The following is a 17321-nucleotide window of genomic DNA, read 5'->3' as shown; positions in this document are numbered from 1 at the left end:
ACTCCTAAACTTTGTTCTTCAATAAATTGTTTTTGATGCTTCATAAATAAACCTATGAATCTTGAAGGGGATTTTCATGACTAGAGCTTTGATATTAATTGATGACATGCTTCCGTTGTTTTCGTATATAAATCTTGAATTGTATATGCATGCTAGTCAATAGAAATCCCACATAAATCTCATATTTTCCCTTCATGTCCATCATCAATTATTTTGGTCATTTCTAAAATTGTGTTGAATAAGGATCAAATGACAAAAATACCTTCAAGTTAATAAACAATGGGTGACCCACAGGGAAGTTCTCGTGTGAGTTCCCAAAAAATCTCGTACTAGGTAGAGATGGGAATATACATGTAAGGTTTATAGGATCCACTCCTCTGGACGATGTGGGATGTTACAATTCAATCTTCTGTCACAACAACAAAAAAATTAAGGGTGGTGACATAATTTCACAAAACAAAATTTTACTGTTTTTTGTTTAAACCTCGCTTACAAATGACTTTAACATCTCCAATTTTAAAAAATTTAAAAAGTAAATATAAAATATAAAATAAACCTCTCTCACTCTGGGTGACCCACTGGGAAGTTCTCGTGTGAGTTCCTAGAAACAAAACCATGAGGGCCTAGTCGGGGCCCAAAACGGATAATATCGTGCTACGGTGGTGAAGCAAGCCCGAGATGTGGTGGACCTTGGGCCAGGATGTGACAATTTGGTATCAAAGCCTAACTCTGGCCGTGGTGTTTGTCGGGCCCCTAAGGGGGGTGGATTGTAACATCCCACATCGCCCATGGGAGTGGATCCTGTAAGCCTTATATGTATATTTCCATCTCTATCTAGCATGAGGCCTTTTGGGAGCTCACTGGCTTCGGGTTCCATTGGAACTCCGAAGTTAAGTGAGTAGCGTGTTAGAGCACTCCCATGATGGGTGACCCACTGGGAAGTTCTCGTGTGAGTTCACAGAAACAAAACCGTGAGGGCGTAGTCGAGGTCCAAAGCGAACAATATCGTGCTATGGTGGTGGAGCGGGCCTGGGATGTGACAGAATAGTCTTTTCACCCTCTTTTGGTTGACAAAGAGGGTTATGTTAATATGTAGTTTAGATGAATAGGAAGTGAGAATTCAATTTAACTTTGAAAAAAATGAGTTGCATTTGGTTTTTTAGTGTAATCGTTACATCTTAACGTGAAATTATTAATGTATTCAATGATATTAGTTGTGGTGGCTGACCATTGGCACAATTAAACCTTACGAGTTTAAAAAATAAGAAAGAACACCTAGATCGTCTTGGTCGCAACTCTCACTTAGACAGAAAATAGATAACTTTCATTTTGCATTCTATTTTTTTCATTAAATTTTAGGAGACTTGTTAGATCCTTAGATGAACATTTATTATATGCTTGTTGCCCATGTTTTCAATATATTCTATGACACATCCCGACCTGGATATCCAAGGTGAACACCTGAATCGAAGTGTGTTGCCATAAAAGTATGAGAATGAGTTGAAGTAAAAGTATGAAGTAAATAAAAGAGAGTAGAGTGCGCATGGAACAGAGTGACGAACCATTAAATAAATGTTTCTTTCAATGCCCATTTGCACAGATCTTTTGGTTTGGGACACCTATTCAATTAGATTCTATCTTAGTACATGGAGGTGATTTCTTCGAATGTTGGGAGTGGCTCATAAACCATTATATGTAAGAAGAAGATCTGGAGAGCTATATGAAATGGGTGGTATTCGGTTTGTGGAGAATTTGGATGTCTCAGAATTGCTTAGTATTTGAAAAGATAATTGTGGAGCCAATGGAGTCCATAATGCTACTGAAGAAACAATGTGTAAGTTTGAGGAATTGGAACGAGGGTACCATGTGTAGATGGGGTGTAGCGGTAGGAGATCACCCAGGTTAGTAATCCTCTTCATAAATGTTGGGTACGCTCATCATTTCGTATAATTAAAGTGAATGTTGATGGAGATTGGTTCAAGGTGTTGGGTTGTGGTGGATATGGATGGGTGGCACGAGATTATGCGGGTATCTTTCAGGGGGAAGGCGGCGGTGGAAACCTGTGATATGAATCTAGTTTAATGGTAGGCAAAGACGGAAGAGATATGAGCGACAATGTTGGCTTGTATTGGTAAGGGCTTTGAGGTGGTTCAAATACAGTCGGACTCTAAATGTCTAGTGGAAATGCTTAAAGGAAAAACTCAACCTGATGTTGTGATTGAAGGCATCCTCTTTGATGTTTAGTGTATGAAACAATAATTGAAGTCAGTAGAATTTATTCTCACTCCTCGTGTTTGCAACAAGGCAACGCATCATGTGGAGCCAATGGAGTCCATAATGCTACTGAAGAAACAATGTGTAAGTTTGAGGAATTGGAGCAAGGGTACCATGTGTAGATGGGGTGCAGCGGTAGGAGATTGCCTAGGTTAGTAATCCTCTTCATAAATGTTGGGTTCGCCCATCATTTCGTACAATTAAAGTGAATGTTGATGGAGATTGGTTCAAGGCATTGGGTTGTGGTGGATATGGATGGGTGGCACGAGATTATGCGAGTATCTTTTAGGGGGTAGGCGGCGGTGGAGACCTGTGATATGAATCTAGTTTAATGGCGGAGGCGGAGACGGAAGAGATATGAGCGACAATGTTGGCTTGTATTGGTAAAGGCTTTGAGGTGGTTCAAATAGAGTCGAACTCCAAATGTCTAGTGGAAATGCTTAAAGGAAAAACTCGACCTGATGTTGTGATTGAAGGCATCCTCTTTGATGTTCAATGTTTGAAACAATAATTGAAGTCAGTAGAATTTATTCTCACTCCTTATGTTTGCAACAAGGCAACGCATCATGTGGAGCCAATGGAGTCCATAATGCTATTGAAGAAACAATGTGTAAGTTTAAGGAATTGGAACGAGGGTACCATGTGTAGATGGGGTGCAGTGGTAGGAGATTGCCTAGGTTAGTAATCCTCTTCATAAATGTTGGGTACACCCATCATTTCGCACAATTAAAGTGAATGTTGATGGAGATTGGTTCAAGGTGTTGGGTCGTGGTGGATATGGATGGGTGGCACGAGATTATGCGGGTATCTTTCAGGGGGTAGGCGGCGATGGAGACCTGTGATATGAATCTAGTTTAATGGCGGAGGCGGAGACGGAAGAGATATGAGCGACAATGTTGGCTTGTATTGATAAGGGCTTTGAGGTGGTTCAAATAGAGTTGGACTCCAAATGTCTAGTGGAAATGCTTAAAGGAAAAACTCAACCTAATGTTGTGATTGAAGGCATCCTCTTTGATGTTCAGTGTTTGAAACAATAATTGAAGTCAGTAGAATTTATTCTCACTCCTCGTGTTTGCAACAAGGCAACGTATCATGTGGAGCCAATGGAGTCCATAATGCTACTGAAGAAACAATGTGTAAGTTTGAGGAATTGGAACGAGGGTACCATGTGTAGATGGGGTGCAGCGGCAGGAGATTGCCCAGGTTAGTAATCCTCTTCATAAATGTTGGGTACACCCATCATTTCGTACAATTAAAGTGAATGTTGATGGAGCTTGGTTCAAGGCGTCGGGTCGTGGTGGATATGGATGGGTGACATCAGAGCATCTAAATATCTAAAGCGGAAGTGAACTAATGTAATACATCCAAAAATGTTAGTTACAAGATTACTAAGAGAAGTCCCTACACTGATGAGGGAGTATTATGCCATCACACCTCTACATCAAAAACTTCAAACCCTACTAAATCCAAGAGAGACGCAAAATAAAGGGTACAACTGAGCAAAAATATAGATTTAATAAAACCTCTGCTTTTTGTAGTCTTAATCCCTTGATGTAAAAACGCATTATAATATTCGAAATCATACTACATCGTAAATATGAAAAACAAACAATAGAGAAAAAAACATTAAATCCAAGAAGACAGAGAAAATCAAGTAATTTCTTAATAAAAAATCATTCTGAAAATCCCACAGGTAGAAGTTACATTCCTAAAGTATCTTATTACAAAATAAATCACCAATCATCAAATAAATCACCAATCGTAATAATAATCATGTACACCCGCTTAGGCTAGGCAACAGGTTACCACCCAGATTAATTCTTAGGTGTTTGAAAATAAAAAAATAGCGTCTAAACTTACATAGGTGGGCCCTCGCTTAGGTCGCGCTTCTCACTTAAATAGAAAATATATAATTTTCATTTTGCATTTATTTTTTAATAAATTGTAAGAGATTTGTTGAATATTTGGATGAACACTCATTATATGCTTATTTTCTATGTTTTCAATATGTTCTAATACTTTATAATATATATATTATTCTATTTTGTAATTTTGTATCTCAATACAACTATGTATTTTTAAGTATAAGTAGATGATTATTTATATGTTATATAACAATTTGATTAAAATTAATAAAACCGCCTAGGCCGGCCCTGCCACTTGACTAGCCCCTAGCGCTTTTTAAAACCTTGGATGCTAAGCTCATGCTCACCGCTTGGTTAGCACCTAGCGAATATTAACGACATATCTTTCAAACCATTTATGAAGACTTTTATTTTTTATTTTTTGAACAAATGATATTATCTACACTAAAAGGAGGGGTTGGCCTTAGCCTCACAATGGACTAGCAATAATATGTTTCAAATTTGTCTTTGACGAGAATTGAACCTAATACCTCTTACTTACAAATAAAGAGAAGTATCACTAGACCCTTGAAAACTTAAAAACAAATATTTCCGTGGAAGTTAAAATATAGGCGTATCAACGGATATTTCCTTTGCAAACAAATCAGGGGTCAAACAGTAATATGTAGAACATCTAATTGATATGAAATTTCTCCCCCTTATATAAAAAAACACTTCGTGCTAGTATGGAGCTGATTTTTCGGGTCAGCTTTTGCTTTATTAAAAAGTTTTGAATTGTTAAGCTGTTTGGTAAAAGACATGGCTCCTGCTTATTTGAAAGATTACAGTGCGACGAAGTTAATTTTTGATAAGACGTAACGTCTAGGTACAATTGCAAATAAAATAATAGAATAATCCTTCTAAGTAGTGGACAAAATAGGAAGCAAATTAGCATAAAAATGCCCGTTTAAAGTGAATAAATCAAAAGGGACTTGTACCTTAGAAAACATATTTTAAGACGTTAGGAATTTGAGCATATATGATGTATCTTAAGTTACCTAGTAAACATCATAGGGTATCAGTATTGCCTTTATCAATACATACAAAATAAATGGAGAAAAAGAGGGGGAAGTGTAGTTGTATTTAGAATAGGATCTTGTCTGGATTCTCTTTTCTGAGGATTATAGGGATCAGTTTATCAGTTATTTTGCGCTTATAAATTATTTTTAATTTTTTATTTAAAATTAACCATAAACAATACCTAACAAAATCTGACCTCACGATATACTATGAACAACTAAGATGAATTAATTCCTAGGATCCTCACAAAGAGAATCCGGCAAAAATTCTCTTCCTGTAGTCATAGCATGAATATAAAGAAAGGAGAGAGAGAGAGATATTGGAAGCATCAGAGCCAACAAGAAGGACAAGGCATACTGATAATCCCATGCGTTTATATCTATATGGTGAATTATATATTCACAAATAAGAATTTTACAAAGTCATAAAACGTCACGTCCCCTTTCTTTATTTTGGGGGGAAGAGGGAGGATTTCGGAAACATTTATGCTGCGTACATGGTTATTGTGGTCCGGAGGTGTCGGAGTTGGGCGGGAGTTGGGCAGATGATCTGGTGGTGGTGGGGATTGGGAGCTTCTTATTGTTTTGTCTTGTGACATTCACTTTGACACCCACCAAAAAGTGCCACCAAATTGCTTCCAAGTTTTAACCCCAATGCTAAATTTCGAAAACTAATAATATTACAAGCGATATTTTAAACTAATCTACATTAAAGAAGGAGCGAATATTTGAACCCAATAACTTGAAAGAAAAAGTCCTAATTAACCATCAAGACAGTATATCATTTGGTCGAAAAGTAGTTAATTTGGACATTTTTCTAAGACTTAATAGTCCTTTTATTCCTAATTTTTTTATACATATATAACTTCTATCACTCGAGGGAGGTTTGTACAATGCTTGAGTAAGATTTATTTACTTCTTGAAGGGATTTTGAGTGATTTATGCATACCCTGTTTTTAGGGAGTTTTAACGAAAAGTCTACGATACTGTTTACTTTAACGAAAAACCATATTTTTACACTAAAAAGTCAATCCTGGTACTATTCACTTTATCCTTTATTTTGTCCTTATCGTTAAAACTTAAAGTTTTCAAGCTATTTTCATTAATTTTTCTTTTTTTATTTGTTTGCCCTTGCTTATTTGTGGCTTTTAAATAAAATTAAAAAAATAAGAATTCAAAAGGAGAAGTAAACAGAGATGTACAAAAGAAAATAAGAGTGGTACGATCGCATGTTGATGAATCATCAAATCATTTGGTACAAACTTTGATATGTCTCTTGTTTATTAGTTGCCGGTTTTAGGGGTAAGCTTGGTGTTAATTCACCTAATTTGTATCTAGTAGTACCTACACCTATCATTATCATTGTTAGGCTTTGTGTTAATTCACCTAATTTCAAAGATTATGACCTCTCTCTCTCTCTCTCTCTCTCTCTCTCTCTCAATAACATCTTATTGTTAACATTGAGAAATTTGCACATGGGATTTTCTGAAGATTGAAGACTCTGGTCCTTGATCGATCTATCTACTTTCACGGACTCTCTGCAACCTCATATTTTTTACACAAGATTTTATAATATTGACACATGAATTGACGTTAAACTGTGTGGTGACATAGAGTCCATAAAAAGTCTCATTTTGAGAAAGTCTCCCTAGCATTTCAACTACTACATTCTCAATATTTAAACTGCCATTGGTTCATCTTTCTTTGTCAAATAAAATGAAAAACAAAGTAAATTAATAGCTTTCATTTTCCCCCTCTCATCTCCTCTCATCTCATACATTATATATTTGCATTCACTCAAGGCTTGCCAAACTCCAGTCAATCACTTTAAAATTTGAAGTTTCACTCACTCACGCCATCCAATGCTTTACCTCCTTATTTCTTTTTTCTCTTTCATCCTCCTTTCCAAGTCCTTCACTCACCACAAGCCAATGTTACAGACATGGGAGGATAACATCAGATTAATCTCACTCAAGTTTTGGAGTGGATCTTCAAGTTTTCTCCAGAAAAACTGGATTTCACTCCAACCCATCACCTCCAAATTAAAAAAGATGGTGACTTCTGGTTCAAATGTGGAGGGGCAGAGAGAGGAGAGAGAAACTAGTCTCTCTCTCCTGGATTTACCCGACTTGGCCTTGAGCTGCATTCTTGAGAAGCTTCCCCCATCTGGGTTGTGCTCCATGGCAGCAGTTTGTTCTTCTCTAAGGGAGAGCTGCAGAAGTGATCACTTGTGGGACAACCATATCAAGCACAAATGGGGTACACTTATTGGGCCTGCTGCTTACAGACAATGGCAACTGCATGTGGCCTCAAGAAATAGAATCAGACATTTCTGTCTTAAGACCAAGAAAAAAGGTCTAATGGAGTCCCTTGCGGCTATCATTTTGCCTTCCACATGGACTACTCTGCCACAATCAGTAACTTGTGTGTGTAATTGTAAAGTGAAGGCTAGCAGTCGTAGTTTACCAGTCCATTCGATCATGTCTCTGTGTCTCTCTCTCGAAAGTGGCAAGTTCTGGTTCCCGGCTCAGGTCTACAACCGCGAGGTATTGCCGCAAATATTATCAGTAGTATCTATCTCTGCTAATTTATAGTTTGTACAATTTTTTTGTTTGTTGTTTTCTTGCTTGACAATTCAATGAACACCTTATATATATCTATATATATGTGTCTTTTCCTGCAGCATGGTAATCTAGGGTTTCTGCTGTCTTGTTATGATGCACAACTGCGCTATGATTCGTGGACAAACACATTTCAAGCACGGTAGAGTAGCAGTCTTCTTTATATGCGCGTATTCATATATAAAGTTCGATTCTGGAAAGGCTTAGTTCTGAATGGTCCTCTCTTGAATTCAAAAATGTACATTGCAGGTATTCACCTTATGGGCGGAGGGTAGTAGAGGAAAATATACCATGGGATAGATTAAGAGCGGCTCCAGTTGATACTCCTCCTTACAAACTTCATGTTTCTGATTGTTTACATGACTTAAAACCCGGTGATCATATTGAGATCCAGTGGAGAAGAAACAATGAATATCCTTATGGTGTGTTTCTAAATCCCACCTTCAAATGTCTCTATATTTTCCATCACTTTTGGAAGGAATTTGGCAGTAATTTGGATTCTTATGTATTTTAGGTTGGTGGTATGGTGTCATTGGTCACTTAGAGTTGTGCAATGGGAATGTGAATCACTGCCGTTGTCACTACAATGGTGAGAACGACATTTCAGTTTCTGCAATTCTGCTTTCTTTGTTTTTTTCATTACTGGGAGATACATACTTCTTTCTCGCTTTTTTGTTTTTTTTTTTTCCTGTTACAAAAGACAGAATTCCTTCCTATGTCAGTTGATAAATATCGTGCATGAGATGCCGTACTTGTTGAGAATGAATCTCACATTGATGAGAGAAGGGACCTTGCATGTGTAAGAGATTGGTCTACTCCTCGTATTGCCAATTGGTTTTATGGTGGAACCTCAACTTTCTCTGGTACTAAAGTATTCGTATAGAAATCTATGGAGTTTAGGATATTTCTTCCCCTGAATAGTTGGGCATTCAAGCACTTTCAGCATGGGAATCCATGTCCTGCATTAATTTAGACAGCAGAAAACTCTAAACCTAGACATAAAGATAACTTGATGCTGAAACGTCCTTCTCTGTTTCTTACGTTTGAGGAATGTGTCCCTGCTACGGTTGTTTGTCATGACCAAATCTGATGTCTTATCCATGTTTTGGTGCCGAATATGTTTTATTTCCCTCAACATAATTGTTTGTTCTTAGAGGATAGCGGTTTTCCCATCCCTTGCATTTTGATCATTGTTTTATAAACGAAAGAAGTGACGCTTGACTAAAAATGAAAAGGAAAACCTACGTGCTAGTCTTGCTGAATTCATATTTCTCATATGTAAACCATCTGTTTCATGCATTCTTTTGTTTCTTCTAATCACTTGTGACCCTTAGGCTATCCGAAGGAAGCGGAGTTTACATAGTATTTTTTTCTTCCGGGGCTAGGATTCTACGACTATTTTCTTTACTACCATTACTGTATATAAGTATCTGACAAACAAGTACTCTCTAATTACAGATATAGTAGTGCTGGAGTTCCATCATTACACTCCTGGATCCCGGTGGAGACAAATGACGATAAACAGGAAGGACCATCGAGAAGAAGGCAATGAAGCAGACGGCTTCTATGGAGGAATCCGAAAGCTTTACAATGATGAGGAAATTGCAAGGTGGAAGCGTTTATGGCCGAGCCAAGTTCTGGAATAAACCTTCTACTATTACTCCTATCCATTCTGTAAATAATTAAGCTCCCTTTCCCCCTCTCTTTTTGCTGTTGAGATGTGAATGAAGATCAAAATAACACTCGACGTGTTCTCAAGTAGAAACCTCAACAGAAGTATGTAACTGTTTAGAAAGCTGAAAAATTGAGTTACAAAAGCCCTCACTGCTCTCACCCATATCTAAACCAATTCTCCTATTTAGAAGAGTGTGATCAATGTTATCAAAACAACCAACAATGTCTGCTTTGAAAAATTGATCTACTGTCCCCCAACTATCAACATGCTTGAAGAATGTGAAGCCCAAGCGCCCCTTGTTGGGCTGTTGTGTTTTTTTTTGATTTTTTTTTTTTTTTTTTTTTTTTTTTTGGTTGTTTGCTAGGTCCGGCCGATCTCCCCTTTTATGTGAAGCCTAATACCAACCCGGCCTTTGTTGAAATCGGCCCGAGGCCTGCTCGAAACCTAGCCTTTTGTCCTTGCCCCACCCGTGCCTTTTCCCCATTTCCCTTGGCCATTCCAGAAATTAAGCCCAAAGCTGTCCCTTCAAAACGTGCCGTCCCACACTTCTTCAACTTCACCCACTTGCCAAGGTTACGTTGAAGGTTGTGGCTGGTGGATGAAGGTATGAAAGTGCAGAGAAGGTGCTGCAACTTGAAGCTTGCTGCCGCTGTTTTGGGGCTAGGGCCCGTGGGTAAAGTGGGGGTTTTTCATGTTTCTGACGGAATATTTGCTTAACCTGTTGGGTGGAACAGGTTATTGGCATAGATAGGAGCTGATTAGTCACCATAAAATGTAGAGAAGGATATAAGTAGCCATATAATATGTAACAAGGACCTTGTGAATGGAGAAAAATGATGAGAAAGTTGATGTTTAAAGTTGTTTTGTTTGTACTATTGTTGTTGCATAGATTGCAAAAAATCTTGAGTTTTGTGAACAATTTTTTTTTTTTTTTAATTATTTGCAGCAAAGTTTTGTGTTTGGAAAATAGTTTAATAGGTAAGGTTTATTGATTGTAGGTTTTTGGTTGTAAGTTTTTGTTTGGGTACATAGCTTGAATAGTTAAAGCTATTATTAGGACACCACAAATTAATTTTGCTTCACACTATCTTGATCAAGAGTGTGTGAAGCTTTTACATCTTTTAGTGTTGAAGATTTGTAGGTGAAGCTTTGTAGTTAAACTTTTAGGTTGAAGCTTTGTAGGTGAAGCTTTGGGGTTGAAGCTTTGTAGGTGAAGCTTTTATATTTGGCACAACGAATTGGTTTTAACTAGGGACAAGAAAATGTGAAAGAGACATCATACACATATTTTGCTTCCACACTCTTGAGCAAGAGAGTGCGAGGCAAGCCACACATTGTAGTAGTTGAAGGTTCGGAGGAACCATATAAATTGAAATTTGCTTCGCATAGTCTTGATCAAAAGTGTGTGAAGCTTTCTACTAGTTGTAGTGTTTGCATTGTTACAAAGGGGAAATGTTTGGAGTAGATGCAAGAGGGTTGAAGAGCTTGATCTTTGTACATCATGCACTGAAGCCTTTGTTGGTTTGCAATAAGACTTCGTTGGTGACTATAACCCTTGTTGGGCATAAGTGCTCCCCCAGTTGACTTGTAAGGCTTGAGGGTTTTGATTATTTGTGAATGCTAAGAGTTCACAAGTACAAGTTCTACCACTTATCACCTAGGTGGTGGAAAGAATGGTGAGTTGCTGAGGCAAAAATATTTATTAATAATACTAGTTGTACTCCTCATTGCCTGGTTGGTGATACGAAGGTGAGTTTCTTCATCACCTAGTTAGTGATAAGAGTGGCAAGTTGCCAAATGATATTAGAGGACGGGTTGTACCTTTTGTCACCTGGTTGGTGATATGAAGGTGAGTTCCTTTATCACATGGTTAGTGAGAATAAGAGCAAGGTGTTGAGACACATTGTTACAAGTGTCGAATAAAATAGTATGTTGGCCTTTTTCGAAGCTCAATTGGCTTATGTATGAATGTGTTGAAATGTATTTTATGTTGATTAACATGAGTGATGCTTATAAATGTTTTGTTATGCATGAAGGAATCTAAGCTTTGGAGGTATTCCTCGAAGATGAAGAATCTATGCTTGGGTATAATTGAATGAATACACTTTGAAGTTATTTGTTTATTTGCATAGTCTTATTGACATATACTTAGACTTTATTTTATGTTGGAAGCATTCATGTTGAAGCTTCAAACTCGAGTATGTGGTGTCATTTAAGTTGAGGTTTTGAGTTAGGATTTTATTAGGTCAGGGTGAGACTAAGTGTTTCATTGCTAGAAATGTAAAAAATTTAGGACCAAGTTTGTCTGAATCACCTCTTTATTGAGTTCGTGCCAAATGACCTTCATTACAAAGGATGTCAAACAGCTATAGCTTAACACTTGTACAATGCAAGTCTACTTGTAATAGTACTTCAAGTGATCAGCATTCCATGGATGGCCAAGGGTCTTGCCATTGAAGCTTCTAAGTTGTTAGGAGCTGGGGCGACTGATGCGAACAACTTCAAATGGTCAATCCCAGTTTGGATTGAGTTACATTCACTCGGGACTCTGTCGTAGAGTAGTTTTTTCTTCAATACCCAGTCCCCACTTTGAAAGAGCAAGGTTTGACCCTAAAGTCATAGTAGTTGGAGATGCATTGCTTGTAAGTGACGTTCCTCAACTGAGCCTGATCTCTGTGTTCCTCGACTAGATCCAAGTTGAAGGTGAGTTGTTTGTCATTTTCACTTTGCATGCAGTTCTTGACTCGATATGTTGCTTGCTCAAACTCAACTGGGATAACTACCTCTATACTAAAGGCAAGTAAAAATGGAGTTTCTCCTGTTAAAGTTTGATACGAAGTGCGGTATGACCAAAGAACCTGGGGTACAAGTTCTGGCCAACAACTTTTAGCCTTGTCCAAGTTGATCTTCAAAGTGCGCTTGATTATCTTGTTGATGACCTCAACATGTCGATTAGCCTGAACATGAGCTAAGGAGGCGAAACATAAGTTGATGTTGAACTTAAAGCAAAAAATCCTGAACTTCTTGTTGTTAAACTGTCGTTTATTGTCAGTGATTATTGCATTAGGAATGCCGAATCTGCAAAGGATGTTCTTCCATACGGAGTCTTCTATCTTGGCCTCAGTAATGGTTGCCAATGGTTATACTTTGGCCCATTTTGTGAAGTAATCAACTACAACGACTGCATAACGAACCTTGCCCTTCCCCGCAGACATTGGGCCGATTAAACCAAGTCCCCACTGGGCTAAGGGCCAAGGGCTCATCATAGGAGTAAGAGCTTTAGGTGGGGAATGAGAAATAGTTCCATAGTGTTGACACTTGTCACATGAGTGAGATATTTTGATGGCATCTTGGTGGAGTGTTGGCGAAAAGCTTTGTGTGCTAGGGACCAAGATCCAACATGATCTCTGCAAACTCCCTTATGTATCTCTCGAAGGACAATTTCCCCCTTAGCAAAGGTAAGACACCTCAAGTATGGCAGGGTAAAACCTCGCTTGTAGAGTTAGTCATTAATGATTAGGTAACGGGTAGGCTTGTATCGAATTTGCTTAGCTTGGAATTCATGAGCAAGGAATTTATAAATCAGGGTGATCCAACTATCCCCCTGTTGTAAGTTGCACATTTCCATGGACATGGTGCTTGGTGCTACCAATAACTTGACATGAATGTTTCTTCCAATCTCGTCTTCCACTATTGAGGCGATGTGAGCCAAGGCGTATGCATGACTGTTTGCCGCTCGAGGGACTTAGGTGTTTGTGCAAGATATGCTGCCATGAAGCTATCATTAGCATCAAAGTTGTTCATGACTTGGTTAACTACCAATTAAGAGCCACTGAAGATATCAAGTTGTTTGACTCCAAGGTGTTTGGCCAAATGTAAGCCTGCCAGGAGGGCTTCGTACTCGGCCTCATTGTTTGACGCCTTGAATTTGAAGCGAAGAGCATACTCCATTGCCACTTTGTCAGGCGCAGTAAGGACTAGTTCTGCTCCATAACCCTGTTGGTTAAATGAGCCATCAACATATAAAGTCCATACTGGGAAGGTTGGTTCTATTTTCTGAGCTTCCGAGGGTAATGAAGCCAACGCCTCAGGTGTAGGAGAAATGTCAATAGGATATGTGAATTCGGCAATGAAATCTACAACTTCTTAGCTGGCTTTAGTTGGTAAAAAATGTCAGACTCACCCAATGTTATCGGCCACTTGATCATTCATCCCGAAGTGTCATGACTCTGGAGTATCTGTCGAAGGGGGTGATTGGTAAGCACGATGATGGAGTGTGCTTGGAAGTAGGGGTGAAGTTTTCAAGCAGACATGATTAGCATTAAAGCTAATTTCTTAATGTTAGGGTATCGTGTCTCTGCGTACTGTAAGGCCTTGCTAACGTAGTAGACGAGCTGTTTGGCAATACCATCCCTTCGAATGAGAATAGAGCTGACTGCTGAAGCTGAAACAGATAAATAGATAATGAGAGTGTTACCAACCTCAGGTTTAGAGAGTAGAGATGCTTTATTTATGTGCTCCTTGAGGTTCTTGAATGCCTCGGCACATTCACCAGTCCATTTAATGCACTGCTTACTTCCTTTAAGTGCTTTGAAGAAGTGAGCACATCTGTTTATGGCCTTAGAGATGAACCTGGTCAAGGCTGCTACCTTGCCAGTAAGGCTCTGTATGTCTTTTGAAGTTGCTGGTTCTTTCATGTCAAGGATTGCCTTGATCTTCTCAGGGTTAGCTTCAATGCCTTGTTGGCTAATCATGAAGCCCAAGAATTTGCTAGAGCCCACACCAAAGGAACATTTGTTAGGGTTAAACCTTATTTGGTACCTCCTCAGGCTGATGAAGGTTTTAGCTAGGTTGGTGATGTGTTGGTTAGCATGTTTGCTCTTGATTAGCGTATCATCAACATAAACTTCCATGCTCTTTCCAATCTATTTGGCAAACATTAAATTGACTAATCTCTGATAAGTCGCGCCTGCATTCTTGAGGTCAAATGGCATGACTTTATAGCAATATAGTCCCCTGTCAGTAGTGAAGGTTGTGTGCTCTTGGTTCGGATGGTACGTGAGGATTTGGTTGTACCCTGAGTAAGCATCCATGAAGCTCAAACGTTGACACCTTGCCATTGAGTCGATAAGTCTATCAGTGAAAGGGAGAGGAAAGCTATCCTTTGGGCATCCTTTGTTGAGGTCAGTGTAATTGACACACGTTATCCACAAGATCTTTTGAAACAAGAGGCTTTCCTTGGTTTGATTTTTCTTAACAAGGACAACATTTGCTACCCACGTTGGATATATGACTTTATAGATGAAGTCTATGTCCTTGAGTTTTTCAACTTCTGCCTTCATTGCCTCGTATCTTTCGACGTTATAAGACCTTCGTTTCTGTCTCATCGGCTTGGTTTTAGGGTCAATACTCAAGCGATGACAGATGATATCAGGAGAGATGCCTGGCATATCTTTGTAAAACCAGGCGAAGACCTCGGCGTTCTCTTGCAAAAAAAAAAAGAAGATCAATGCCAATCGAAGGGGTGGTGACAAGGTGGTGCCAATCTTCACCATGTGATATGGATTGTCTTTGGAGATAGAAAACTTCTCCAACTCTTCAACGGGTTGTGCTTGCTGGGTGAAAGAGTCATCTCGAGGATCGTTGGGTTGATTGTTGCCATCATGAAGATCCAAGTTGGCTTTGTCCGGGCTGGTCTTTATGACTTGGTCATGTACAGAGAGGGTTTCCTTGGGCACAAGTAAGTGTTGTAACATAGTCGTGCACTAAGTTGATCTTCTCTGATATAACCATTGCCATAAGGGGTTGGAAACTTCATCAACAACATATGTGTGGATACCATGGCCTTGAGATCATTGATGCATGTGCACCTAAAGATGACATTGTATGTCATTGGGCAGTTGACCACTAGGAAGTCAGTGGTAATAATAGTCATGTAAGGGCTTGTACCAATGGTGAGTGGTAAGTGTATGCTCCCTAAAGGTTGCAAGAGTTCAGCTACATTAAGTGCCCTGAAAGCTTCAGCGAACATGATATTTGACCGAAGCCCTTGTGTCTACAAGGATTCGTCGCACATCAAAGTTGGCTATATGAGCCTTCACGATCAATAGGTCGTTGTGAGGGTAGATGATGCCTCTTTCCTCCTCATGGTAAAAACATATTGAATCCCAGTTAGGTTTTTGATACTTACCTCCCCTGATGTTTCCCACATGAAACACTTGGCTACCAAACCTCAAAGTTTGTTCACTGTTTTTCATGGCCCTGTTGGAAGATTTGGATAGGGGTATGCCACTGCTAATAGAATATATCATGTTCAAATCATGTTGGTTATGGTTATCCCTTTGAGGATAAAGACGGAATTAATTAATTTTCCCTTCGCATGCCAAAGCTTCAATGTGGTAATAGAAGGTGATACACTTCTTGCTGTTATGGTCGTTATACTCGTGGTAGCAGCAAAACATGCCCGTGTTCTTCGTGGACTTATAATCTTGCTACCTCGACATAGGCTTTGGTATCAAGTGAGCTATACTAGGGTAAATGGCTGCGCATAAGGCATTCAAAGATGTGTATGTCTCATACCTTAGGGTAGGGCCTATCTTGACCTGCGTTTAGCCTACTGCATTGACTACTTAAGGACGGGCGTTATCATAGCGATACCCCTGGTTATCACGATAGTGTCCCTTACTCTTCTTACTAAAATAAGACTGTTGAGGATATAAATCCTTTTTCTTGCCTTGAGATTGATATGTCTGTTGTCCTAGTGAGGCGTTAGGTAAGGTATAGAGAGATGCAACAACCGTTTGGAAGGTTGAGGTCTTCTCACTTGGTTAGATCTGGTTCCCACTTCCCATTTGTTGATAAGGAATAGTTGTAGGGGTTTCCCTTGATATGTCCTTGCTTCGGCGGATGCATGTGTTGGAAGTATGCCCACAAAGCCACTCATTTGATGTAATAGCTTTTGGAATACTTATTATGTTAAACTATTATATGTTTAATGAAAGGCAAAGCTTATTGTTAATCATTATTTATTGTATTATATGTTTAAGCAATAAGGAAATCCAAGGAATATATTTAATCTAAGAAAGAAGTGATCTAAGTAAGTTAGATTAATGAGACCTTTCTCTTATGCTCATTCCTAAAACGTTCCTAGCTATAGAATTGCCAATTGGGCATTGACAATCCACTAAGGTTAATATGTGTTATGTTAACTCAAGCGTGAGTGTGACTAGTCTCAAGTCATTTAGTGTTAAACATTGAGACAAACACATAGGTGCTCAAAAAGGTAATCAAGTACACTGAACTATTATTGACAGAAAGTTCAAACATACATATCATGTAAGAACTCGTAAGTTGTAATATGCAAAGTAATCCTTTGACCTGAGGCATCATAGATGTCTAATGGTTAGGTTCTTGATCTTTGATCATGTTAAAGGCATTCCATCGAGAGTGTCCATGACATTGTTGGGGTCAAGCTATCTAGTCATGTAGAAATATGAATGCATAACAAGGGATCTCTAAGCTTCCATGGTGATGAGGGAATACTTTGAGGGTGGAAGGGGAATACTCTAAACCTACCAATTTAGAGCTTCACCAGAAAGGGTGGAGGGGAAGAGAAGACATCGTTCTTCATCAGTATACATCTGGTATGCCATGATGGACTCAAAGAGGTTAAGGTTTTCAATCGGATCCTCCCTTCTAATATATAGTTGTAAGCTGAGCTTTTGCTTTGTCTTTGCATGGAGAGGTGTGTCAAGGATCCTCTTTGTAAGAAGGCCTGGCCTAGGTTGATTCCAGTTAGATATCTTGGCCTGACGTTCGGCATTCAATG

The 17321-nt window shown here is 38.9% G+C and overlaps 1 protein-coding gene across 1 annotated transcript; it reads left to right on the top strand.

The window, feature by feature from the left end:
- The first annotated feature begins 7000 nt into the window (after window positions 1–7000).
- LOC103936982 (F-box protein At2g26850) lies at window positions 7001–10365 on the top strand. Its single transcript, XM_009346876.3, has 5 exons — window positions 7001–7743; window positions 7881–7960; window positions 8068–8240; window positions 8333–8407; window positions 9277–10365. Exons 1-5 carry the CDS (start codon window positions 7060–7062, stop codon window positions 9462–9464), a joined length of 1200 nt encoding a protein of 399 aa, XP_009345151.2. The 5' UTR covers window positions 7001–7059; the 3' UTR covers window positions 9465–10365.
- The last annotated feature ends 6956 nt before the right edge of the window (window positions 10366–17321 follow it).

The sequence above is a fragment of a genome, unplaced genomic scaffold (genome assembly GCF_019419815.1).
Source record: "Pyrus x bretschneideri cultivar Hongxiangsu unplaced genomic scaffold, Pyrus_bretschneideri_v1 Contig9, whole genome shotgun sequence".
Lineage (NCBI taxonomy): Eukaryota > Viridiplantae > Streptophyta > Magnoliopsida > Rosales > Rosaceae > Pyrus > Pyrus x bretschneideri.
This window is presented reverse-complemented; position numbering and strand designations above follow the sequence as displayed.

Bases quoted from the DNA above. Each gene is read 5' to 3' on its own strand.
- LOC103936982 (XM_009346876.3), top strand. From the start codon at position 7,060: ATGCTTTACCTCCTTATTTCTTTTTTCTCTTTCATCCTCCTTTCCAAG. The intron at 8,241-8,332 runs GTGTGTTTCTAA...TATGTATTTTAG, and splicing joins AAACAATGAATATCCTTATG to GTTGGTGGTATGGTGTCATT. The intron at 8,408-9,276 runs GTGAGAACGACA...CTCTAATTACAG, and splicing joins CTGCCGTTGTCACTACAATG to ATATAGTAGTGCTGGAGTTC.